The sequence below is a fragment of the Erpetoichthys calabaricus genome, chromosome 14, assembly GCF_900747795.2.
Source record: "Erpetoichthys calabaricus chromosome 14, fErpCal1.3, whole genome shotgun sequence".
Lineage (NCBI taxonomy): Eukaryota > Metazoa > Chordata > Cladistia > Polypteriformes > Polypteridae > Erpetoichthys > Erpetoichthys calabaricus.
The window spans coordinates 48,688,074-48,715,922 of NC_041407.2; the positions used below are offsets into that span (position 1 = coordinate 48,688,074).

Sequence of the window (27,849 nt, forward strand, 5' to 3'; positions counted from 1 at the left end):
TCAAGGGCTTTGGAACTGGCAGTAGAAAGAACACAGTGCGACTTTCCTAACAGGTGTAGAGTGAGGTTTCAGGCCAAAATCATCAATAGAGCAAGAGGGTGAAGCTTATGAAGAAACAGAATGGTATTATGTGATATTTACTAGTTTGTTATAGCTGTGTTGTGTGGTCTCTGTGTGTGTGAGATGAGGACCATTTTTCTCACTTTTCCTTTCTGTTTTACATTTCTTTCTGTTATCCTTTTAACATTGTATTGTTTCTCTTTTATTTCTTAACAAACATGAAATATTTGAATATTATAAATGTACTTAATATACTAAATAATAAAAGGCTTTGCTGCATTATTTCTCAAAAATTTCAATTTGTGTTTGCATTTGTCCAATTAAAGGATTACATTTCAACTTTTGTTTAGGTTTAATCCGATTAAAAATAAATTAGAAAATATAAGAACTTTGAGAAGCTGGGTATGGCAAAAGGAAATGAACACAAGAGACATTGATTAGAATTAGAAAATTAGAAAACAAAGCAGAGGAAGAGAGAATATGACTAGGAGAGTCTAGTAATCTGTTGTCACATGGAAACTAACCCTTTACCTCCTCCATGTTAAGTTCAGCACTTGGCTGACATGCATAATAAAGGCTTACCTATATCTTGCTTTGTAATCTTTTGATACAATTTAGTGTAGACAAGTGGAAGGTGTCACATGCAAGAAAAAGTAGCGATAATTATAAACAAAGACGTGCAATGCTGTTTTATACGAAGCAACCTCTGAAAATGATTTTAGGAGTTTACATTGTCACAAGATTCACAATTAAAACGGCAAAAGAAATGGTATAAAAGGGCTGTTATGCTTAGACTTTATGATATAGGAGTTGCATCTGCAGTATTGTGCGCTGTTCTGATAATGCTACACAAAAAAGACAACATGGCTCTAGGAGATTCAATCATGGAACTAAATGGCAGGAACTTAATTAGTGTGTGCTTTCCTCATTCATGGGTAACAATTGCTAGCCCTAGTCCTCGTCACAAATGGGGTTCAATGGATTACCCATGGGCGGCACGGTGGCGCAGTGGTAGCGCTGCTGCCTCGCAGTTAGGAGACCCAGGTTCGCTTCCCGGGTCCTCCCTGCGTGGAGTTTGCATGTTCTCCCCGTGTCTGCGTGGGTTTCCTCTGGGCGCTCCGGTTTCCTCCCACAGTCCAAAGACATGCAGGTTAGGTGGATTGGTGATTCTAAATTGGCCCTAGTGTGTGGTTGGTGTGTGGGTGTGTTTGTGTGTGTCCTGTGGTGGGTTGGCACCCTGCCCAGGATGGGTTCCCTGCCTTGTGCCCTGTGTTGGCTGGGATTGGCTCCAGCAGACCCCCGTGACCCTGTGTTTGGATTCAGCGGGTTGGAAAATGGATGGATGGATGGATTACCCATGCCTCAGGTGCCAGGTAGACACTTGTTGATCCATTCAGTGTAGTATGCGTGCAGCCCAGATATCTAACCTGTTATTGCTCAATCTCACACGTCGCAGCTGTGTGATAGGCCTGTGAGAATTTTTGCCTACTCTGTGTGGCCTTGAATAGGCATGATTACACTGTGGGGGTCACAAAATGGGTCACCCTTTTATAATAGCAAATAAGTGAATCCGCTGGAATGGAATCCATGGATAGTGAGGATTTACTGTATTAATAAACGGTAACTGTATTAAAATATGTATAAAGTGTAAAATGACCCACTTGGTATCAGAACTACAGACAGGTTCCTATGAAACATGGCAGGAGTTGGGACTTTAGGAGCCCAGATAGAATATGCACAGGTAACAGTAACTCCTGCGGCCTTGCCAGTGACACTGGGCTACCAATAACTGGGACACTATGTTCCACAGTTATACACAGTCAGTTATGCACCACACCACATTTGAAGTAAATGTTACAACAAAACAAGGAGTTGGTAGGGTTCAGTGACCTCCTGCCAATTGGTTGTTTTTCACCAAGAGCTGGTAAAGAAATTCTTAGAGTGAAACGCATAGTCCCTTAGAATTCCTCGGTTCAATAAGTGCAAGCTAGAAAGCCCTTTAACTTATTACTTGACTCCTTTTGTTATTTACAGTGGGCTGACAAGCTATGTTGGGGCCTGACTGTTAAATTAGAAATGGAGGCTGAGGATTGCTGGAACAGTTGTGGCCACTGGGGGGATCTGTGAGTACTGGAGGAGAGACAGAAAGAGAAAAAGAGAAAAGGGAGAAAAAGGGAAGCTTTGTGTTTAATGAAAAAAAGGATGCCCTGTTAACCTTACGCTTGATTGCAAATGGTAATATTTGCAGTACGCACATTTACGTTTTTCACTTTTGTTTATGAAATATGCAGTATCACAAAGTCCACTCTCAACATATCTAGTCAGCAGGCATTCCCATTATTGCAGTTTTTAAACAGGATCCACTTTCAAGCACTATGAATGAATGTCAAAGGGTAATTAATCATGTTTGAAGGTTTACTTCCAGGAATCAGAGGGATAACATATTGAGTGAATGACAGACTCCTTCAGCTACCCGGCCTAATGCATATTCCAATATAAAGCCAACTGAAAACGTGTAAAGGTGCATTTAAAGGACTATTGTCAAAACCTATCATGAATAATCTGATAAATATGAGCTAGTACTCTTATTTGGCAATAAGAAAGCACCAGAGGGTGAGGGAGGAAAATTGGAATGAGGCAAGGAATCCAAACTACTAATACAGCGTAAACTCTCAAAGGTGTGTGGGTAAAATTCAGGAAATGTCATGAAGTGTTATGGCGGCAGTTGTTACTTTGCATGTCACTCCAATTCCTTCCAGATTTTTTAATTTTGTTGTAAATCACCTTTTCCACCAATTGTATATTATTAATAATGATGTGATATCTTGAAAAAGTTTGGGTATATTACACATATAGTATGTTAGTCAAAGAAATTGGTATATGACCAAAACCTTCTCCCAGTCTTCATAAATTATGCATCATACTACACACTAAATTAGACTTATACTTGGAATTCTGCTTTTGTTAGAATACAGCAGAACGGAATCATTTCTGTGGCATTTTTAAATGTAAACCTGCATACACTGCTTGTAAAATGCAGACTCCAAAAATAATTAATAATTTTAATATGTTAAATAGTATGTCTTAGACTATAAGCCACATATGACATGTCCTCGGCTACTACGGCTTTCACACACGCTGACAAAGCCCCATTGTTCAGTACTTTACAAGACTTCTTCCTATATAAGCCTTGACCTTGATACTGCATATGTTCATACAGAATTTAAATTACCATTTTTTTTCAAGTATGAAACTATAGTATTGTATGACGGTGAACCTAAAGTGGTTATTTTGATCCACACTTAAAATTAGATTATTCAATGGCTAGTAATGTTCTAATGAACCCATAGGAAGCAGTGTTTGAAAACAATGACCCTTTTCCTCAGAAGAACATGAAATAAGCCACTGTAAGGACAAAATCCTCTTTTGGCATATTTACTTACTTCCAAAGAGCCAACAGACAAGGTGGAGCCAGCCATGCTACGAGGCATGGTCCTACTCTTGTCTCCAAGCTCAGAGGCCAGGATCTGTCGCACAGATGGGTGCTGCTTAAACTGCAGCCCATGAGGATGCTTAAGAGTGCCATAAGACTGGTTCAGGTTCATATTGATATGATCCACTGAGACAAAATTGGGGTACACTTCTGTCTCAGTTGGACGGTGGCCCAAGGGGGGCTGGCTAGAGTCTTCCATCTTGATGTTGAGCGGCTTTCCATCATCTTTTGCAAATGGCTTCAGACTAACTGTCCTCCGTGGCAGGACCATATAATCTCCTTCTGCATTAGGTTCCTGCAGTCTTGCCCAGTTCAGGTCAATGGAGCGCAAGTTGCTGTCAGTGCAAAGATACATGGTGCTCCTGGAGTCCAAATTGACATCTTTCTTGAGTGTCTGTTCTTTCAGCTCATTTAAACCTGATAGCTGAGGGACCTGCACCAAGATGTTAGATGGAGGGATATTGCCTGGAAGGCTGGAGAAATTTACACCTTCCATGTTAGTATTAAGTTTGGGATCTTCATCATCATCCAGTGAGATACGAGAAAGGGTTCCTGTGATTGTTGCTGGGTTACAAGTATTAACTTCTTTGAAAATGACTGGAAAAGAAGCAGAGAAAAGCATTGTATAGTCAGTTTGAAACAAATAGAGGCAAGGAATGGGTTAGCAGTTCAGTGACAGTTTAATTTAGTTATCTGTGAAAGACAGTAAGCACATTCTCTTCTACTTTAAAAAGAAAAGTAAAATCAATTTCAAATAAAGTTTCACCTAGTCAAAGATAGCAAACCTTTTAAAGTTTGTGTTCATGAAAAGCTAAAACATGGAGAACAACTGCTTTGAAAAGCTATCATTGTCTAATCACCATAGACAATTGTCTTCAGAATGCAAACGTACATTCTGGGTTACTGAAAAAATTGAAATATACTTCAACAATAATATCTCTTTAAATAATGAATAAAACTAAAATTTTATTTTGAAAATTCTTCCCTTAATATCTTAGGTCTCACGGTAACATCTGTATACTCACTGATCATGGCGCTGGACAGTAATCACATGTTGCATTTTGACTAGCACATACAAGGAAGAATTCCACTGTACATGTGACAATAATAATAGTAATTAATAATAATAATTTTCTATATAAATACAATTGTAATTCTTATTGTCTGTCTTATGAATTTTTCGGCTTTGTTTGATATTATTTATTCATTTTGCACACTAAGGATTTCATTTCACCCTTCAGATTCTATCATGTCTGTTATTTTGTATTATGAAGAGACCAAAAGAAGCCTATTTAAGGTCTTGTTACATAACAGCAAATGAGTAATAGATGGATTTTTGCAGTACCTAATGTAAAGCATTACCAAGAGGTTTTACTTTATGAAGCAGATTTTTACCCATGACATTTAATAATTAATTTTTCCGGGACATTTGGATGGCACTTAATGATGTAGAAATGTTAGAAGAATACACTATTTACATGTGAGCTGAATGGTGTGATTGAAATTCTTTCTAACTATTATGTGTAAATGAACTTAGCTGAATAAAAGAAGCTGTTCTGTCCATATCTTCAGTCTTGCAATAAAGAACTCAGCTGTTAACAAGGCATGGCTCCACTGGCCAGGTGTAATAAAAAGACAAACCATCTTCAAATTAAATGCCTCCTTAATTTTTAAATAAGCCCAAAATTGTGTTTTAAGACACTGATTCCATTAGAAATGTACGAATGACCAAACACTTTAAGGATTCTTCACCAGTACTTTACTATTTATATGGTTCTAGCCGCATGGATGTGCCATTTATGATTTGGGGGAACTTATATAGAGTGTACAGTATAATTAGTTTATTTTTTTACTGACTGAATGTACTGAAGATGATGAGAAAACTAATAAACAAAAATAGTTATAACATTAATAGAATTATTATTATTATCATTATAATTATTATTATTATCTTGAGGGCATAATGTTCTGAATTAGAATCCCATGCCTTGTTGCTTTCTGTGTAAGTTTACATATTTTCTAAATGTTTCTGTGAAATTTTCACTATATACTTTATTCCAGTTTTTCCTTCTCAATACAACAGATGTGTATTAGAGCTATCTCATGTTTTAAGTTGGCCCCATGTGAGTGTGAAGACCCTGACACTGAATTTTATGTTATGTTATTGATATCGCCATTAAAATTGGTTCACCCATGGTACATAGTATTTTGTCATTTTACTTTTCCAAAGATTGACACCTATTTGTGCAGGAGAAGCCTGCTAATTCCTGAGATCTTGAGAGTGATACAGTCTGGAGTCTTTCTCCTGCTATGTTCAGCCATGGTGGTAAGGTCAAGAGAGAAGTTCTTGACGAAGAATGATCCAATCAAGTCCAGTGGATGAGGCGAAAGATGCTCATGTGTCACAATGGCTGTCAAGGACGAGGAAGGCTGCAGCACAGAAGGGTCTTTTGTTGCATTATAGTACTTCCTACTGGTTCCTGGTCTGTGCTTCTGTCTTCCCGTGTTAAACAAAGTCATGTACAGACATACTCCAAAAAATCAAATTTACACTGTGTTCCTGGATTAAGTTCCATGGTAATTAGCAAGTAGCAAAGAGGGTCGAATTGCGCAGTCTGGAAGCCCAGGGTTCAGGGTTGTGCATAAAATTCTGCAGTCTCTGAAATCTGTCCAGCAGATATAGGGCAAATAAAGGAGGAAAAGGCTGGTTATACCTTCTTCTGGAAAGAAATGAGAGATGCTGAACCCAGGATCCATGGTGTTGGGTTTTAAATTAAGTGCTATTTTATTAGCCACATCTATAAACCTCCTAATTGAGTACTCCTTCTCATCAAGTGTGTGGAACATAGCCTTATCATTACAACCACATTCTTTTGCTAGAAGAACAAATTAAATGCATTTTGGAAACACCACTGCTTTGTGAAATGACATCTTATTGAGTATGTTATTGTTTGAGTTAGGGATCATCACAAGGTGAGAATTACATGAGCCTTAACTTGGACAGACTACTGCTAGACACATCTTTATCCGTTCACTCCATAATGTCAATCACACCTATAAAAAGAAGGAGGAAAAGGAGACTTGGTTGAGACAGAAACTCAAAAACCTATTTGAAATTGCCACTTAGACGCTTTCCAGGGCTTGATTTGGGAAAGTCTCCTCTTAAAATATCCAGGTTAAATTAAAAAACACTGGGGTAGGCTTAAATTCACTATCTGATACTGGCAGTAATATTCTGGAGTACAGGTCTATAAAACTAAGGTTTGATTAAAACAACTGAAAAAAACAAGGAAATAAAACAACTCATCTCCAAAAAGGGGAAAGCCTCCTCTACATTGCAGAATAATTTTCATTGCAAGGCAAACAGAGAAATCAGACATCCAGCTCAGGGTAAAGGAGATGAACTCTAGGTGGACTGAGATCTTTGGAAATTCACTGGCAAGCAAACTCTAGGACAATAGAATTTTTTTCAGTACCATTAAAATATTCTACGGACCAAGATACTGTTTGATAAACTCCCTACATGCAAAGGATAGGAAAGATTTGTTAAAATTTCAACTATTGATAGACAGAAGGTGCACTTTTATGAACTTCTCAACCACTGTAGCACTGCTGAACCTGATGTTGTTGGGTAAATGCCAGAGTCCCATTAGAGAGGGCATGGGGGGACTAAGTCTAAGTGTAATGGTGTTGCAGGATGCTATTAGATAGATAGATAGATAGATAGATACTTTATAAGAGCCTAAAAAACAAGAAAACTGATGGAATTCTAGAAGAGATTTTAAAAAAGGGTAGATTAGTGCTCCTGCACCACAGACTCACCCCAATCTTGAAGTTCTGGCAAAAGGAACTACTACCCTAAGTGACTATATCCTAGAGGAGAGAGAAGGCAGATTGTGGTACAGGTGCTGTATGTCCCTTCTGTTAACGACTGGCATAAACTTGTTTGTATCCTTGGTAGTTGACTTCTTCTGCTGTCTGAAGAGATACTTCCTGAATTGCAGTGTGATTATCGACCACCAAGAGAGTACTACTTAACTGCATGCCAATGAAAGGAAACATTGCACTGGTCAACAAGCATTTTGCTATTGGGAGTCTTTCCCCTTCACTTTAACAGGTTTCACTTGCTGACTCCAAATCTGAAAACCGTTTTTGTCCAGCACGTCCCATTTTTTTTAGTTATGATGTTTCAGGTCTTGGACAACTAGGGTGACTGGACAATAAAGGCGGATAACCATTTTGATAAATATTGGTAATTCCACTAGGGATGCCATTGAGATAAATGATTTCACCATATGTTACTAACAGCTGTGAGTTGTTTACTTTGTCATTATGAATTGTATTTAAAAATTATTAATTTTTAATTAGCAGAAAAAATATTTGTTACTGATTACCAGGTCTTATATGACTCTAAAGCTTAATGACACAACTCAGACATGACGGTGCATTAGGTAGAGGTTTTACAGTTAAACATAACATTGCACATCAGGACATTTTGCTCGTTAGATTCACCATTACTTTGAAAATGTTGTCAAGGCGATGGACAGAAACGGCAATGCATTTAAGAAATAAGTTTGGTCTTGAGGAAAGTGAATCCAAAATTAAGGAAGATGTTTTTGTTGGTCCTGAAATCCGTGAACTGATGCTTGATGAGGAGTTCAAAAGGAAACTGAAGCCAATTGAATCAGCAACATGGGAAGCATTTGTGCGGGTTGTCCAGAATTTTCTTGGCAGTCACAGAGCAGAGAATAATGCTGAGCTTGTGGAGAACCTGATGAAAGTGTATCAGCTTATGGGAGCCAGAATGTCACTGAAGACGCATTTTTACATTCTTATCTTGAGTTTTTTCCACCAAATCTGGGTGATGTCAGCAATGTGTATAGGGAAAGATTTCATCAAGATATAAAGGTGATGGAAAATTCACTCCGAGCATGATGGGTGACTACTGTTGGTTCTTGCAAAGAGAGACAGATGTGCAGTACAAGCACAAAAGCGAGTGCATCCAAAATTTTTGGGCACACTGACCTCACTTTTATATTGAGGTAAATTGACATAAATATACTTTAATGTGTCTCTGGTATCGTCTTCTGGTTTGTTTTCAGAATAAACACATCAAAACAATTTTGGTGGGACAGAGTTCAAACTCCAGATATTGTCTTGTGTGACAGATAGAGGCACAGTCGACCCCTTGAACCATCAGATTTGACTCCAGACACCAGGTAAAAGTCCAATAATAATATTTATTTGGACAAACATGTGCACAAAGCACCCTCCTCTCCACAATACTCATACAATAATAATAAACTACAATAATTCACAATTCTCTACACTCCCAGACACTTAGCCACCCTACCACCCAGCTCAGCTCGCTGTCTGGGATTTCCCACAATCCTTTTATAGTCCTTGACCCAGAAGTGTTTCGCCCTCTCTGTCCATGTAACCTGGAACACTTCCGGGTCAGATAAAAATCCTTCTTTCTTCACCCCGGAAGCACATCGTTCCCCTTGTCCATATGACTCGGACGTACTTCCGGGGCGTAAGGCAAATAGTCTTTATTCCTCCCTGCAGTGCCTTCTAGCGGGCCCCAAGGTATCCAACAGGGCTGGGGATAAAAACTACATTGTCCAGGATTCCCTGCTGGCATTCAGGGCACCTCCATGCTGCAGGGAGGGCTCCACCTGGCGGCCTAGGGGTATTGGCTGGGATGAAAGGCCGGCCACATATCACAGTACCCTCCTCCCAGCGAAAAACCATGGTTTTGCGCGTCCAGCCCCGCGAGGGACGTCTTCCTCCAGGAGGATCCGTAAGTCGGGCCTCAGCAAGGTTGTCTAGCCTCCCCAGAGAACCTTGGGGGAACGTTACAACGGGAATCCCTCTGATCCCCTGTCCTCCGAGGATAACTTCGCCAAACGTGGCCCGGCCGACGACAGTTATAGCAGATCCGCCTTCCTCCTGGTAGCCTTCCTCTGCGAGACTGGAAACACCTTGGAACATCTGGCTCCACCCTAGTCTCCGCTGAGGAGGATTTATCGGCCACCTCTATGCTCTCAGTCCTCTTTTCTATTTTGTTAGGAGATCCCAGTTTCTTTTTTGGGATCTCCTCCTTAATCTGGAGGTTGTGCACAGTTTGGGTCTCTCTATTAGTTAAAGAGAGCCCTTTCATTGTCTGAATCCCCATTGATTTTTTATTGAAAGTAGGCAGAGTCTTCAGCACCGTGTCGCTCCGGGAGACAGCACTGTCCAGCTGCTCCGGGTCGATCGGTGCTTCCTCCGCCCCGTCTGTCATTAACCCACACTCTCTTGTAGGGCACGCAGTGATTTGGCACCCGCTACTTATTAAACCCGGGCCCGGATCACACTGCGTCCCTGTATGCTGTACGGTACCCGATATGGCTCACCTGTACCGCCAAATCATATAAGACGGGACGCTCTCGACCTAAACACCGCAGGTACTCATTCACCTGTCTCAACAGCGCTTTGGCCATCGCTCCCAGATCTTCGATAACCTTCTTTATTGCCGTCATCATCTGCAAAATACTCAGCACGGGCTCGATTAATGTCTCGAGTTCCCACACGTCTAAATAGTTATTTATTTCAACCGGAGGCAAGTTTACTTCCTTATTCTCCTTACCAGCCGGCCAGGAGCCAATGAGCACGTCCGCTGTCAGCACGTGCTCTGACGGGCTTCGTGGAGGCTTCTGGGATTTGGAGTTCTTTTCGTTTGAGGGCCGGGTTGCCTTCTTCGGTGAACTGCGGTCTGTCTTTATTAATTTGTCGACAGACCGATCAGCCATTTCCCGGCCCTTCTTACGGGGTGAGCGGTGCTTCGCTCGCCTTCCCCTTCCCCTTTGGAAAGTCCAAGTCCGTTTTTTCATCGATGAAGGAGCAAACAGCGGGACGTGGACCTCCTCCTTCCTAGAATGCTTCGGGTTGGGTCACGTGTTCCTCGCCAGCAGCTGATATGTGGAAGTCTTTTGACTCTCTCACCGGCTCGAACGAGAGCGTACCACCATCTGTAGGAGCCTTGTCTGCAACCCGTAGAGCCTCCGGATGATGATTTACGAGGTATGTGCAAGGTACAAAGTGAGTTATTTTAAACTTATCAGCAATTATTTCCCCGGCACATACCTCAATGCAGTCTTCCTCCGTAGGCTTCTCCCGATCCGTGTGGCCGCTCCTACGCTCATCCCGAGTGTAGGCCATTATGAGAAGGGCTGCTCCACGGGTGCTGCTGCTGTGCTTACTTCTCTTCTTTCCCATAATGGACTTGTTGAATGTGGGGTTTTGGCGATTTCGCTGCGTGTCTGAACGTTGTCTTCTTAGTGTTCTGTCCACAGTAAAAAAATTTTAAACACAGATCCTCTGCCAAACCGACAGCCAGAGAATCCTGCCGAGGCTATGCCAACTGTGACAGATAGAGGCACTGTTAACCTCTTGAACCCTCAGATTTGACTCCAGACACCAGGTAAAAGTCCAATAATAATATTTATTTGGACAAACACGTGTACAAAGCACCCTCCTCTCCACAATACTCATACAATAATAATAAACTACAATAATTCACAATCCTCCACACTCCCACCCAGCTCAACTCGCCGTCTGGGATTACCCACAATCCTTTTATAGTCCTTGACCCGGAAGTGTTTTACCCTCTCTGTCCATGTGACCTGGAACACTTCTGGGTCAGATAAAAATCCTTCTTTCTTCACCCTGGAAGCACATCATTCCCCTTGTCCGTGTGATTCAGACGTACTTCCGGAGGCGTAAGGCAAATAGTCTTTATTCCTCCCTGCAGTGCCTTCTAGAAGGCCGGCCACATATCACACTTGATATATTGATATTCAAACATGTCAAAACGTCAATGATGTGTATCTCAAAAACCTGACGTGCTAGCTTAATTCCGATTTCACATATGAAATCAGTGTAAAAAACTTGATAAAGAGCTGCTCTGAAGTTCCCAGAAGCAAACAAAAAATTTTTTTTATAGACCAGTGTTATTGAGAACATATAAAAACATTGTAAATGGCCTTTATAGACATAACGAAGGCATTTAATACAGTTGATTGCCAAATTCTTTGGCAGATGCTGTCAAGGTGTGGCTGTCATGACAAATATATATACTGTAGATACTGAGGCTACTGTATGATTGAATGTTACCCATGATCCTTATTATCAGTGGCACTGAAATAGAACTTTTCACTGTTGAGATGGAGTCAAAAAAGGGTTATTTTATTACACCTTTATTTATTATTTATTACAAGAGCTTATGCAAAGCCCTTAGAACTAATCTCTTCAATATAAAAAAACATTTTTTAGGACAGTTATTCTTCCAACACAACCACATTAAGCTGTATTATGAACAACCTACAGTAGACCTCTAAAAGCACTGGAGCTTTTCCATCAAATATCCTTGCAAAAGATTCCGAGGATCAGATGAAAGAATAAATGCAATGACACCAGTATACTGTAGGAGGCAAATATAAACAGTATTTACATCATAATAATGCAGTACTAACTCAGATGGACCAGCCATATAATTTGAATGCCTAACTTACATATTCCCAAACAGATCATTTATTACCAGCAGAAGTAAGCTTAGCAAGCAACTGAAGGACAGAAGAAGTGCTCAGGCCCACTTTGGTGAAATGTAACATTACATCTAAAAAATGGTGGGATATTGCACTTAACAGGCTGTCTTGGGAGACACCTATTCAAGAGGAGGCAATGCTAAATGAGAGATGCCTTTGCTGGGCCAGAGATTACAAGCAACAGCTACGAAAACAGAGGCTAAACACCCAAAGGGTCTTATCACTAACCACAACTGCCATTTACCCCTGTCTATACTGCACCAAAACATTTAAATCCAAGATTAGCCTGTGCAGCCACCTTAAGAATCACCTGTAGTTGATTCCTATTGAGGGCATCATACTGTACTTGAGTGTTGGCCAATAAGAAAATAACTGATTTATCTACTTAAGTAAAAGTGGGAAGAAAATAAAGCATGAATAAGACCAAATTTATTACTGCACCTTTACTGTGCCTTCTGAAGTATTCATCAGTGTTTGTCCTGCATTATTGCATTATACACTGGAAGTAAAATAGATTTTCACTTGGATTTCATGTAATGTAGAAGTATAGATCAGGGTTGGGTTATACAAAATATACAAACTTAGAATATCCCACAGTGTGCAATTAAATCCATTGCAACAAAATGGAAAGATCTGGTACCACTACAAACCCTGACAAGAAAAGGTTGCCCACCCAAACTCACAGACCAGGCAAGGAGGGCATCAATCAGACACCAAGAATAACAATGTTTGAGCTGCAAAGATCCACAGCAGAGATGGGAGTATGTGTCCATAGGTTTGTTTAAAGCTGTACACTACACAGAGTGTGGCTTTATGTTAGAGTGGTCAGAAAAAAAAATTGCTTACAGAAAAAAATAAGAAAACACATTTGGTGTTACCCAACAGCATGTGGTGGACTCCCCAAACACATGGAAGAGGTTCTCTGGTCAAATGAGACTAAAATTGAATGTTTTGCCAGCATGTGACTGAGCAATGCATGCTGATGATGGACCTAAGGTAAAACCTGCTGGCAAGCCTGATCATATATTATTAATATTATTATTTATAGTAATAGTATTAGTTACTGTATGTGCATTATTCTACTTCTTTTATATTGTCCCACAAGGCACCAAAGTATTTTTATAATATTGTACATCTGTTGTAACCTACACCTGGTGTTCACTTTATTAAGTATACCTATCCTTCTGAAGTAATTGACTGCTCATTTAGTGAGACCATTACATGTGTAATCAATATACTTCAAAGCTAGTAGATATTTAACAACTGGTCATTTGTTTTTGGCATTCAGAAAATTAATAATACCGAAGATTTAAATGGCTTTGAACACGGTGTGGTATGCATCAGCATGACTGCATTACAAACATCATTCCTGCTTCAGGTTTTACTCATTATAATGTCATGCATATGTCTATAATTGTCCATCACTCAAACAATATTAAGCTATTTAAAAACAGATGAGTTAATCAGTGAAATTACCAGAATAGTTCAAGATCATGTCAGGTCTTCAAATAAGGCACTTTTTAGGAAAAGATAAGCTTTGCAATCAGAACAGAACCTTTTGATAACAAAAGAAATAGAACAACTCATCTTTAAATCATAACATCATTACTATGAACATGGAGAGAAGGCTAATAAGATCTTAGCTCAACAAATCCACAGGCAGAAGGTTCGCAATGCAATATCAGTAATCACCAACACCTACGGAGATAGAATCATTGGCCTTAAAAATATAATGCACACATTTAGAGATTTCTATAAGTCCTTATATTCTACTCAGTTTAAAGAATGTGTTTTTTGATACATTACGGATACTACAGCTAGATACTCTTAGTGTAGAGGAATTCGATAAACCTCTGACACTATCAGAATTACTAGACACTATGAACTCACTGGAGAGTGGGAAAGCACCAGGTCCTGACAGCTACCATGCTGAATTGTATAAAGAATTTTCAAGGATTTTCAAGTTAGCTCCCCTTTTATTAGCAACTTTTATAGAAGCCAAAGACAATAAAATTCTACCTGAAACCTTTCATCAAGCATTAATTACTGTTATTCCTAAGAAAATTAAGGACTTATTACAATGTGCATCATAAAGACCAATCTCACTGAATAATGATAAGATACTCTCCAAAGTCCTAGCTAGAACAATTGAGAAAGTGCTCCCTTCAGTAATATCTCAAGACCAAACCAGATTTATTAAAGGTAGACATTTGGCTTCCAATCTTTAATGCCTATTTAATGTAATATATTCACCCATGAAGTCCAACACTCCAGAGATCGTTTTATCTTTGGATGCAGTAAAAGCATTTGATATGATTGAATGGGATTACCTATTCACCACTTTGTATAAATTATGGGTTTGGCCCTAAGATATGCGCATGGATCAAATTACTGTATACCAGTCCAGAAGCTTGTATTAACAACACTATCGCAGACTACTTCAAACTACAACGCGGTACTAGACAAGGATGCCCCTTGTCACTGCTGCTATTGGCATTCACCATTGAGCCATTGGCTGGTCACTTTCTAAATGCATCAGAGATAAAAGGGAGTCTCAGAGAAGGACTTGAACAGAAAATATCATTATATGCAGAAGATATGGTACTGTATATATCAGACCCACAAAATTCAGTGCCTGCAGCCCTAACAGTACTAGTAGACTTTTAAAAGATACCTGGACTCAAAATTAATTTGAACAAAAGTGTGCTTTTTCCAGTGAACTCTCTAGCAAACAGCATTAGACTGGACACTTTCCCTTTAATCATTGCAGATCAGTTTAAATACAGTACACCCCCAAAATTTGTGGGATTATGTTCCTAGAGCACCCGCGAATTTTGAAAAACCGCAAATTTTGGATGTGGTTAAAAAAATGCCTATTTTTATAGTTTAAACCCTAAATATGCCCCCAAAACACTTTAATTTAATTTCAAACTCAGCTTAATACATTACCTAAAAATAAAGAATGTAAAGGTAAACCCGTATACTGCACAGTACTGTACTGCTATGTCTCCGCAGTGCTAGAATGTAAAATACCGATGGTACCGCTATATGTACTAGTTCATGCAAGCGCATTTTCATTGCCAGAAGCCTTAGAAGGTGCAGGGCCTTTCGGCGGCATATTGGGGCTTTAAATTTTAAACTGCCACATACTTTGGGATTAATGCATCCCTGGACGCCAAATACTTTTTTGCTGCACTTTTTAAGTAAACATCACAATTCACAAAGAAAAAGTGAAATTTTAATGGAACACTTTTTTTCATGCAAAGAGCATCACAATTACCGCAACACTGATCATTTTACATACTGCTAATGAACAGTAAAAACTATTTTAAAAACTATTGGAACAATATGTACAAGGTGCAACTGACGCAATGGATGAAATTCAGTAAATCACCAAGCCAACTGCGCTTGAACTGGATGCACTCAAGCACAAAGAGGTAAATGCTGATGCTGGCAGGCTAGCCTAGTGCAGCTGCTGAATCCCAGACCCAAGCAGGGTGTCACGCTTGGGTCACAGAATTGCACAGAAACACAGGAGATTGTAGAGACAGGATCTTTATTCAAACACTTCAAACAAACATGTCTCTTTCAGAAGTAAAACAAGCTCGGTATGCAGTTAGTTCTCGATTAAAGAATAGACAAACATCATAGGGGAGCACAACGGGAGAGGGACCCCCAACAGGAGCAGAGGATGTCTGGGGGAGGAAAGAGAAACAAAGCAATCAGCCAAAAAGGACAGGTGCTGTTCATGCTTTTAAGTAAGCGTAGCATCACGCAAGAAGCATATCATGGGACGGAGCAGCCGCAAGTCATCCCAGCAAGTAAGGAAGCAATTTGAAAGTAATCTATCAGCATTTTTAGGGGGGTTTTTCTGAGGAGCGTCCGTGTATTCTAGGGGTCCGTTCAGCCTCCCTGCTCTCAAGGGGCTGGCAGTAGTCATGAGCTGGCTGTTCAACGAATGTACGGCACTGACTGATCAGCTCCTGCGTGCTCGCAAATGGCACTGGGAAATGACTATAGCCGGTTGTGGCCGTTTAAGGGTTAAGAGGAACAAAACGGAAAACACAAAAACACAAGAAACCAATAACGCTGTAGACGTCCGGTGCCGCTAAGATTTACAGTACACCATCGAGAAGACGATTTATTTATTTTTATGGTGGAGATTCCAGGGACGCACCCAGCCTTGGCCCAACCCACACTCACTCACAAACAGAGACAAAAATAAAGCAAACCAGTAATCAAACAGCAAATAAAGAATGTAATGAAAATAAATGAAATAAATTAAAACAACGATACCACTCCTATTCCCTTTACGGCAATTACACATTAATTACAACAAAGCACAAACAAAACACAAACAGTAAATCATGAAAAACGTTCATGAAAAATGGCAACGGATGAAATGTAATTATGAAAATAGATAATCCAGAGATCCGCACGTTGAATGGGAATGTAACGGCAGTCCTACCACTAGTTCCCGAAATGGTGAAGACGGACGGACAGGTTCAGGAGCGCTCCTTTCTTTGCAGGATGGCCATGAATCCACTTCACAGTCCTCATGTACACAGGCAGACAGCAGACAATCCAGATGCCAAAGACGAAACGATCCAGGACAAAACGAATAAGTACAGGTAACCCAACAGAAGGCAGACAGACAAGAACTTGAAACACAAATTACAAAAACTATTTTTGTGCTTTTGGTCACCGGTCCCCTTTTTAAAAGCCATGCTGACATCCTTTGATCCCAACAGCCCCAGCTCCCTCAGCAGAAGACCAATCGGAGCCACTGCAGGGACTGCTGGGAGTTGCAGTTTCAAATTCTATTGGCTACTTTCACCATCCCAAGCCTTATTTTCCTTTCTGCTTCCTGTTCTCTCTACAGTACAGTATTTCCATGAAAAAAGCCACAAAAATTTCGGAGGATATTTGCGGTTTCCGCTAACAATTATTAGATAGGTTATAAGGAAAAATCCGCGAATGACTGAAGCCGCGAACTCTGAACTGTGACTTCGCGGGGGTCTACTGTACCTAGGGGTAAACATCACAAGCACTTTTTCAACAGAATTTTGCTTTTGGATGGACAAAATTAAACAAGATGTGCATATGTGGTGTACCCTCAATCTTACTTTAGCAGGGAGAATTAACAATATCAAGATAAATATCCTCCCTAACTTTCTGTTTCTATTTCAAAACATATACATTAACAAATAATTTTTCAAGAAATTAGATGCAATCATAACCTCATTTATTTGGAATTTGAAATATCCACGCATCCAAATGTCGACCCTACAATGACCTAAATCAGAAGGTGGCATGGCTCTACCTAACTTTCAATTTTATTGTTGGGCAGTAAACATGCAAGCTATAAAAACCTGGACATGGACACAAATAGATGAACACACACTAGCTTGGTCTGTAATAGAAATGAAATCCTGCAGTACTTCTTTATATTCCTTGCTTTTTACAGCAGTAAATACAAGGTATTGTCAATATACTAACAACCTAATTGTCCTTCTTTCACTCAGAATATAGAACAAATGTAGGAAGCACTTCAAGTTAGGGAATATTTTATCTGTGTCACCTCTACATGATAACAATCTTTTCTACACTCCCAAACTTAAAAAAGTTTTTAATGTTTGGAAAATGTATGGGATTAAATCATTTAGAGATTTGTATATAAATAATGTCTTTGCATCCTATGAACAATTACACTATAACTTTAGTTTCCCATCAACACAATTTTGCACTATCACAATTACACTATAACTTTAATTTCCCATCAACACAATTTTGCACTATCTCCAAAGTTGAAACTTTGCTAAACAAAATCTCTCCAATTTTCCTCACCTCCCACCTATTTCTATTCTAGAAGAGATATTAATCAGTCTTGAAGACTCAGACAGCTTTTCTATAATATATAAAACCATTTTAATGTCCCTTCCTTTTAAAGATCCCAAAGAACAGAAAAGGTGTGCAAGGCAGCCATGCACAGAATTCACTCTAGCTCTATATGCGCAAAGCATTCAATTCAACTTTTATCAAGCACATTTATCTCATTTAAAATTGTCCAGATTGTTCCCATTGCAAGACCCAACCTGCAAACGTTGCAATTGAGTTCCAGCTTCACTAGGCGACATGTTTTGGACATATACCAAATTAACATCATTCTGGACAAAGATTTTTAAATGCCTATCAGACAGCCTTGATGTCACAATTCCTCCTAATCCATTAACAGCTGTGTTTGGTGGACTCCCAGATGGGTTTAAGGTGGAGAAGGACAAACAAACTGTAATTGCCTTTACTTCACTATTAGCATGTAGACTTGTCTTACTCAACTGGAAGAATCCTATCCTACCTCTTTTAAGTGAGTGGGTAACTGATGTTATATGCTATTTGAAATTGTGTTAAAGAATACAAACACTGGCCACTAGAGGATTACAAAAAGATCAGGTAGTCTGAATTCTAGTCCTGGCTGCTTCATACTGATGGTAGAACCTGAATATAGCAAAACAGAAGAGAGTCCATGCATCAACCAGCTAGCTATTAACAATGAAGGCTGGTGGTGGAAATACTGTTGCTGTTATGTGAGTTGTTTTCATAGCATCCACCAAGTTCCTCGATGCAGGCAGCACAACATACAAATGCCACATGTTATCTCAATATCCCTGTGCCTATTTTTAGCAGTGGTATACTTATCTTATATCAGTGAGAAACTACTTTATGATATAAAGAAAGGAAAGAGAACTGACCTACCAAGTAATCAGATCTTAATCCAAATGAGAGCCTGCCATACAAAATGGAATAAACCATTTCCAATACAGTCTTGGGATCATCCTTGTGCCTTTTAGTGCCCTGATGAGACTGGACTAGGGGAAAGTTTTAATTAGCAGTTAACCAGTGATCACATTATATTCAAAACACTAAAATGGAAAACTGCCTGTGGTATTTGTTAAGAATCCTTGGCGACATACAATTAGTATTTTTTGAGAGATGCTGGCTGGGGTAGTCTGGATTTGAAAAAGAAAAAGGGTTATAGATAGATAGATAGATAGATAGATAGATAGATAGATAGATAGATAGATAGATAGATAGATAGATAGATAGATAGATAGATAGATAGATAGATAGATAGATAGATAGATAGATAGATAGATAGATACTTTATTAATCCCAATGGGAAATTCACATTCTCCAGCAGCAGGCATACTGATACAATAAATAATATTAAATTAAAGATTGATAATAATGCAGGTGAAAAACAGACAATAACTTTGTATAATATTAAATGTTAACGTTTACCCCCCAGGGTGGAATTGAAGAGTCGCATAGTTTGGGGGAGGAACGATCTCCTCAATCTGTCAGTGGAGCAGGACAGTGACAGCAGTCTGTCGCTGAAGCTGCTCTTCTGTCTGGAGATGATACTATTTAGTGGATGCAGTGGAATCTCCATAATTGATAGGAGCCTGCTGAGCGCCCTTCGCTCTGCCACAGATGTTAAACTGTCCAGCTCCATGCCAACAAAAGAGCCTGCCCTTCCTCACCACTTTGTCCAGGCATGAGGCATCTTTCTTCTTAATGCTGCCTCCCCAGCACACCACCGCGTAGAAGAGGGCGCTCGCCACAACTGTCTGATAGAACATCTGCAGCATCTTATTGCAGATGTTGAAGGACGCCAGCCTTCTAAGGAAGTATAGTCGGCTCTGTCCGTTCTTGCACAGAGCATCAGTATTGGCAGCCCAGTCTAATTTATCATCCAGCTGCACTCCCAGATATTTATAGGTCTGCACCATCTGCACACAGTCACCTTTGATGATCACGGGGTCCATGAGGGGTCTGGGCCTCCTAAAATCCACCACCAGATCCTTGGTTTTGCTGGTGTTCAGGTGTAGGTGGTTTGAGTCGCACCATTTAACAAAGTCATTGATTAGGTCCCTATACTCCTCCTCCAGCCCATTCCTGATGCAGCCCACGATAGCAGTGTCATCAGCGAACTTTTGCACATGGCAGGACTCCGAGTTGTATTGGAAGTCCGATGTATATAGGCTGAACAGGACCGGAGAAAGTATAGTCCCTTGTGGCGCTCCTGTGTTGCTGACCACAATGTCAGACGTGCAGTTCCCAAGACGCACATACTGAGGTCTGTCTTTAAGATAGTCCATGATCCATGCCACTAGGTATGAATCTACTCCAATCTCTGTCAGCTTGTCCCTAAAAAGCAGAGGTTGGATTGTGTTGAAGGCGCTAGAGAAGTCTAGAAACATAATTCTTACAGCACCACTGCCTCTGTCTAAGTGGGAGAGGGATCGGTGTAGCGTATAGATGATGGCATCCTCCGCTCCTACCTTCTCCTGATATGCAAACTGCAGAGGGTCAAGGCCGTTATGGCATTAAATAATTTTCAGGAGTGAGTAGTAATATAGTCAAGGGAAAGGTTAAAGCCAAACATACCATGGAAAACTTAAAAATACCCATTGTCAAAGCCAGAAAAATTAATACAAAAATTATATCTAAATACAGTGTAAAAGGCTTAGCCCATGGAGGGATGCTCAGGCAGCCAGCTAACAGCTGTGGAAGGAACATGTTGGCTATATCTGTAACCACATTGAACTAAATCTATAACCACATTTATTTTTTATCCCACTACTAGGATGTTTAAACTATTGTCCTGTTATTTTTTTTACAGTCCACACCTAATAATGCCATCATGCAGCAATGGACATCATGTAAGCCACAAGGGACACTACAACCATAAATAACAAGGCCTTGTCTCACATGACGTTAATGTGTCTCTTGCAGGACGTCAAATTGTCTTCCAAGAAGATCGCGTCTCGTCTCCCTAGTCTCCCTTCCAAGTTTTTTTTAAATAATATATATATATATTATATACAGTATATATACTGTATATATGGGATAATGGAAGACTGCCTGCTATGAGCAGATCGTTCTCCCATACTCAGAGTGGAAGCATATGTTGAGTTCTATGCTTAATGTCTTTGGGGCATGCTGGAAATTGACTGTTGAGCAAGTAGGGTGGTACTGCCTAGCCTGAATGTGCTACTTAGAGGCACTAGATTTTGAATCAGAAATACTCCCGGGTTGGGTGTTAAAAGGAAGAGCCCCCCAAATGTCGGAGTCATCAGTGGAGAAAGGCAATAGTCATGTGGGAGGAGTGGATAATTAAAGAGAAAAGAAACGACAAAAAGAACAAAACAAATATGTATGAAGGTATTGTCTATTGGAACTGGGACTGTTGTTGTACAATTTTGTCTGGGGTTTGGAGCTCCATTGTGCCCTCTAGAGGTCAATATATATATATACACAGTGCATCCGGAAAGTATTCACAGCGCATCACTTTTTCCACATTTTGTTATGTTATAGCCTTATTCCAAAATGGATTAAATTCAGTTTTTTCCTCAGAAATTCTACACACAACACCCCATAATGACAACGTGAAAAAAGTTTACTTGATTTTTTTACATCTTGTGAATACTTTCCATATATATACAGTACTGTATATATATACAGTACTGTGCAAAAGTTTTAGGCAGGTGTGAAAAAATGCTGTAAACAAAGAATGCTTTCAAAAATGGAAGTGTTAATCATTTATTTCCATTAATCAACAAAATGCAGTGAATGAACAAAAAAGAAATCTAAATCAAATCAAAATTTGGTGTGACTACCCTTTGCCTTCAAAACAGCATCAATTCTTTTAGGTACACTTGCACACAGTTTTTGAAGGAACTCGGCTGGTAGGTTGTTCCAAACATCTTGGAGAGCTAACCACAGATCTTCTGTGGATGTAGGCTTCCTCACATCCTTCTGTCTTTTCATGTAATCCCAGACACACTCAATGATGTTGAAATCAGGGCTCTGTGGGGGCCATACCATCACTTCCAGGACTTCTTGTTCTTCTTTACGCTGAAGATAGTTCTTAATGACTTTGGCTGTATGTTTGGGGTCGTGTCCTGCTGCAGAATAAATTTGGTGCCAATCATATGCCACCCTGATGGTATTGCATGATGGATAAGTATCTGCCTGTATTTCTCAGCATTGAGAGCACCATTAATCCTGACCAAATCTCCAACTCCATTTGCAGAAATGCAGCCCCAAATGTTCAAGGAACCTCCATCATGCTTCACTGTTGCCTGAAGACCACTCTCTAGCCCTTCAACGAACAAACTGCCTTCTGCTACAGCCAAATATTTCAAACTAGCCAACCCACGGCGTAGCATACGCGGCATAATTATGTATTGATGGGTGAACACTTCCTGAAAGACACAGTTGTCCAAATGGGGTTGGTTTTGAGGATGCAACTGTAGGTGAATGAAAAGATGGAATACAGCGTTTTACACGCTGCATACAGCGATTCACATCCGCGACAAATATGATTCTTCTTAGATGGTGCTGTCGTGTCCACCCTTGCTCTCGAAGCAAACACACTGCCTGGTCATGTGCCCGCTCGCAAGAGCAACTAACAGAGACCTGCCCACCAACTCTAAGACCATGGGATACCCCTCGCAAACTGTTTTACACGCTGCAAACAGCAATTCAAATCCGCGACAACCAAACTGTTTTACACGCCGCATACAGCGATTCACATCCGCGACAAACATGCCTCTTCTTAGATGGTCCTGCCGCGCCCACCCTCGTTCTCGAAGCATACACACCGCCTGGTCATGTGCCCGCTCGCAATGGAAATACAGTTAATATGTTCCAGACCATATGAACTGTATGTAAATATATATTTTTGTAAGTTTTTAAGCAGAAATATAGTTAATTAAACCATAGAATGCACTGTGTAATAGTAAACTAAATGTAAAAACATGGGCGGCAAGGTGGCGCAGTGGGTAGTGCTGCTGCCTCGCAGTTGGGAGACCTGGGGACATGGGTTCACTTCCTGGGTCCTCCCTGTGTGGAGTTTGCATGTTCTCCCCTTGTCTGCATGGGTTTCCTCCGGGTACTCCGGGCTATGTTGCGTGCTTTCCATGGGTGTCTACTTGTCGGCGGCTTAGTGAATTATATATATAGATTTCGACTCATCAGTCCAGAGCACCTGCTGCCATTTTTCTGCACCTCAGTTCCTATGTTTTCGTGCATACTTGAGTTGCTTGGCCTTGTTTCCACGTCAGAGGTATGGCTTTTTGGCTGCAACTCTTCCATGAAGACCACTTCTGGCCAGACTTTTCCGGACAGTAGATGGGTGTACCTGGGTCCCACTGGTTTCTGCCAGTTCTGAGCTGATGGCACTGCTGGACATCTTCCGATTTCGAAGGGTAATAAGCTTGATGTGTCTTTCATCTGCTGCACTAAGTTTCTTTGGCCGACCACTGCGTCTACGATCCTCAACGTTGCCCATTTCTTTGTGCTTCTTCAAAAGAGCTTGAACAGCACATCTTGAAACCCCAGTCTGCTTTGAAATCTTTGTCTGGGAGAGACCTTGCTGATTCAGTATAACTACCTTGTGTCTTGTTGATGTGCTCAATCTTGCCAAGACATGAAACTGTCTTCCACAACCACACCTTGGTAGCAGAGTTTGGCTGTTCCTCACCCAGTTTTAAGTCTCCTACACAGCTGCTTCTGTTTCACTTAATGACTGTGTTTCAACCTACGTGTGACATTGATGATCATTAGCACCTGTTTGGTATAATTGGTTGATCATACACCTGACTAGAATCCTACAAAATCCCTGACTTTGTGCAAGTGTACCTATAAGAATTGATGCTGGTTTGAAGGCAAAAGGTAGTAACACCAAATATTGATTTGATTTAGATTTTTCTTTTGTTCGCTCACTTTGCATTTTGTAAATTGATAACAATAAACAATCATTATTTATATTTTGTTTACAGCATTTTCCCCACCTGCCTAAAACATTTGCACAGTACTGTATATATATATAGAGGTGTGATCAAAAAGTATGGTGAATGTTGTTGCAGAGCACCATCCAAGAGCAACGTAAAACAATTCAATGCAGATTCTGACATGTCCATCCTAGAGCCTAGTTTGTGAAAAGTTTCAACTTGTTTGATACTGTCAGTCGTTTGTGAGCCACTGTTAAGTTCAAGTGTGTTTTTCAAGCTTATCATTAATAATGGATATTGAGCAATGTATTAACATGAAATTTTGTTTCAAATTGCAAAAAGCTCAGGAAACGCATCAGATGTTAAAATTGGTTTATGGTGACACTGCACCGACAATTAAGATTGTTTACAAGTGGTTTAATTGATTTCGTAATGGATCTGACTCAGTTGAAGACATCCTTCAACATCAATAACCAAGGATAATGTTGAAATGGTTTCATTCTTCATCATGACAACGCTCCTTGTCACACATCCCTTCTAGTACGACAATTTCTGTTGAATAAAAACATTTTACTTTGTCATTTTACACCTTATTCGCCGGATCTGGCAACGTGCGACTTCTGGCTGTTCCCTAAATTGAAAATGACAATGAAAGTCAAATGATATCAATTCATTGAGGACATACAGGCAGCCACAACAGCGCAACTAAAGACACTCACAAAAGAAAACTTACAGAACTGCTTTGCAAAGTGGTAGGAGCGTTGGGATAAGTGCATTCAAAGTGGAGGAGAGTATTTTGAGGGTGACTAGTAGTTGTAACCCTTTTACTGCAATAAATGTTTATTTTTTAAAACATTCACTGTATTTTTTGATCACACCTCATATATATATATATATATATATATATATATATATATATATATATTTATATATATATTGCATTTTGCTGATAGTGTAGTTATTGGTTTTCACAATGACTGATGAGAAGGACCAAGAAGAAATAAATAAGAAGCCACAACATTACAGATGTGAATTACAGAAATTTATTTGGATTTCTCCTTTTTTTAAAATCACTTTACTACCTACATTCAGATTTTATGCAATTCTATACTATTTGGTAAAAATCAAAAGGTACAGTACAAATGTAATTCTTAGCTTATGAGGAATACTAAGTATGAAGGATGTGCGAGTCAATCTTTTCTAATAATAACCTGATCAAAATTCCCTTTACACATTTTTGAATAATTTACTGCTTTAATCAGTAAAGCATTTCTTCCTTAAATGTTTGCTCAATCAGAACTGAATCAGCAAAATGTAAAACTGTAATGGATGTGAACAGGGATATTGTCTCCTGATTGGCTGTGAAACACTTAAGATTTTTCTAATTTGCTGTATTCTTCTTCTTTTTAGTTTTTATATTGGGAGAGTAATTTCACACAAAAACGATAAAAAAGGACTCTTAAAATGAGACTTCGTTTATTACCAAAGCTCTGAAGAATGTATACCTGTGGAGATGATAGATGGTTTCATGCTGCTCTGTAATGTCTGTGTGAGGTTTGGTTTACTTTTAAGTCCCATTCACTGTCATTCATTACATGATAATGTTTAAAATACTTCCTTGGACTTCAAAACTATTGGTTTAAAAGTTTTCTCTCCAGGGTATGTCTGAAAAATTCTAAATCTTTATTTTAATGTTGAAATTTCTAGAGTATACATTTATCTTTGAGAAAGGATTGTTAAATAAACCTATTTTCTCTCTCTTCTGTGGAGGTGCACTCTCTTCTTCTTAGTCCATAGAAACAGAAACATTTTGTAGGCTAGTTTGAATATAGGACTAATCACTTCATTAGTACAGAAAAGTTTTTTCCTCATTAGATCTTTCAAAATCTACACTTTTATTTTGCCTTAAAATTGCATAGTAGATGAATGATCCAATTGATTTTACTGTTTCTATGTACTATTATCTGCATTCAATTGCATTAAACTTTCTAGAACTGTGCTGATTATTAAAAGATAGTATATAAAATAATTATTAATGGAAAGACATGTTGTCTCCAGGATTGTAGCGGTCACATCTCATGGAGCGAAGAGTCCATAAATGAAACACAATTACAAAACATGACACATCTTTTTGTTTAAAAATATTCCACCTCAAGCTAAAATGGTGATATCTCAACATGTATCAAAAGAAAATACTTATATAAAAACTGCATATTTATTGTAAAGAAACATCACAGCAAAGTATGAGACTGTCTATTAACTCAAGTTAAGATTTGTATTGGTTACAGCTTAAGTATGGAAATAAGTGATCCCATTAACCCTTTGACAACGACAACAACAATAAAAAGCAAAACATACTATTAATTATAAAAACACTTCCAGAGATTGTTGTAAACTTGTTTTAAACTTATTTTCCTCACCTGTTTGACAAGCCAGGTCCACATCCTTTTCAAAATCTGTCTATAAGAAAGCATCAAAAAAAGTTAAAATAGAATAAAACAATAAAACATAAAGCTGTTCAGCATTTTCTTTCCACTCGGTAAACACCAATAAATGACCTTTATGCATTTCTTTTTTGAATAAGCTTGTTAAAACATTTTTATGACATTTTAAAGTATCTATATTCTTGAGAGAGAGAGAACAGATTTCCAAGTTATAAAATATAGAATTTAGAATCAAATACCACCCCCCCATTCACTTTTAATTTTAATCCAGTGCAATAGACTGAATTTTTCCATGTTTTCTTTGTTTAATAATGTTTATTTGCAAAAAAAAAGTGTTCCAATTTTCATATAACTTGTTTTACAATGAATCTGGTTATATTAAGACATATTAGCCTTAATTGTGAATTTCCCATTGGGATTAATAAAGTATCTATCTATCTATCTATCTATCTATCTATCTATCTATCTATCTATCTATCTATCTATCTATCTATCTATCTATCTATCTATCTAATTCCTGGTAACAATGCCATATGTACTGTAACTGTCCATACGTTTAATGTACAGTACCTGGATTACACATTAAAATGTGATTCAAAGATACAATATTCATATTCACATTCACCTTAGAAAAAAATTAAGTCCTATCTATAAAAAAAATAATTACTTTTAAGATACAAGGCACTGAAAGGCATCTCTAATTCTCTTAAAAATCTCTGTATACAGTAATTTCAGTAAATGACTCGTCAACTTGTTGCTACTGACATGCACTTAAACAATAGTCCAAAAAAAGATAATTCATTCTCAAATGGTTGGGATGGCTGGATGGAGGGATAGACATAACTGATTTAGTTAGTTCAAAGCAGGAAAGAAGGAATTGTCAATAGTATGGTATACTGAGACATATCCTGGCTGAGATGCCTGCAACTCATCCCTATGAAATCAATCAAAATCAGCTGTTTTTTTCTTTTAATTGTTTATGAATTATAATCAAATTGATTCACAAACAAATTGATTTGTTTCCAGCACAGTAATATTTTCAGAATCTTGCAGAAAGCGTTGTTGCAATTCAAGAGAAAAAAGTTTAAAATGATTCACCACATCCCAAATACTTCCACTGATAAGTGATTAATGAGAAGACTAGCATTTAAATATGAAGTTGAAAGTCTGTCTGAAACAAACATGTAATGGTTTTGTTCTCTGCTCAACCTTCTCTCTTGGGTGTTCTTGGACTCATCAGCCAGAAATAACGTAGGGCCTTAACATGAATATAAAGTGAACTGAATAGTTCCCACGTACACTGTAACAATGGGGATTTTCTAGTTAATAGTACATTTTATTTCATTATATTGGGATTGGGAACATAAAATTTAAAAAAATAAAAATGAATAATAATAATAATAATAATGCATTTAATTTAGTGTAAATGTACATTAACCTTACAGAATTCATTATAAATACCAATT

The 27,849-nt window shown here is 38.9% G+C and overlaps 1 protein-coding gene across 11 annotated transcripts in view; it reads right to left on the minus strand.

Moving 5' to 3' along the window:
- adgrb2 (adhesion G protein-coupled receptor B2) overlaps nucleotides 1-27,849 on the minus strand; it is a 1,003,794-nt gene that overhangs the window by 36,064 nt on the left and 939,881 nt on the right. For all 11 annotated transcript variants that reach the window (XM_051919045.1, XM_028818906.2, XM_051919049.1 and 8 more), the window contains 2 exons: nucleotides 26,360-26,399; nucleotides 3,504-4,150 (listed from right to left, as the gene is read on the minus strand). In XM_051919045.1, the coding sequence (XP_051775005.1) occupies nucleotides 3,504-4,150; nucleotides 26,360-26,399 (687 nt within the window). The remainder of the gene's footprint in view (nucleotides 1-3,503; nucleotides 4,151-26,359; nucleotides 26,400-27,849) is intronic.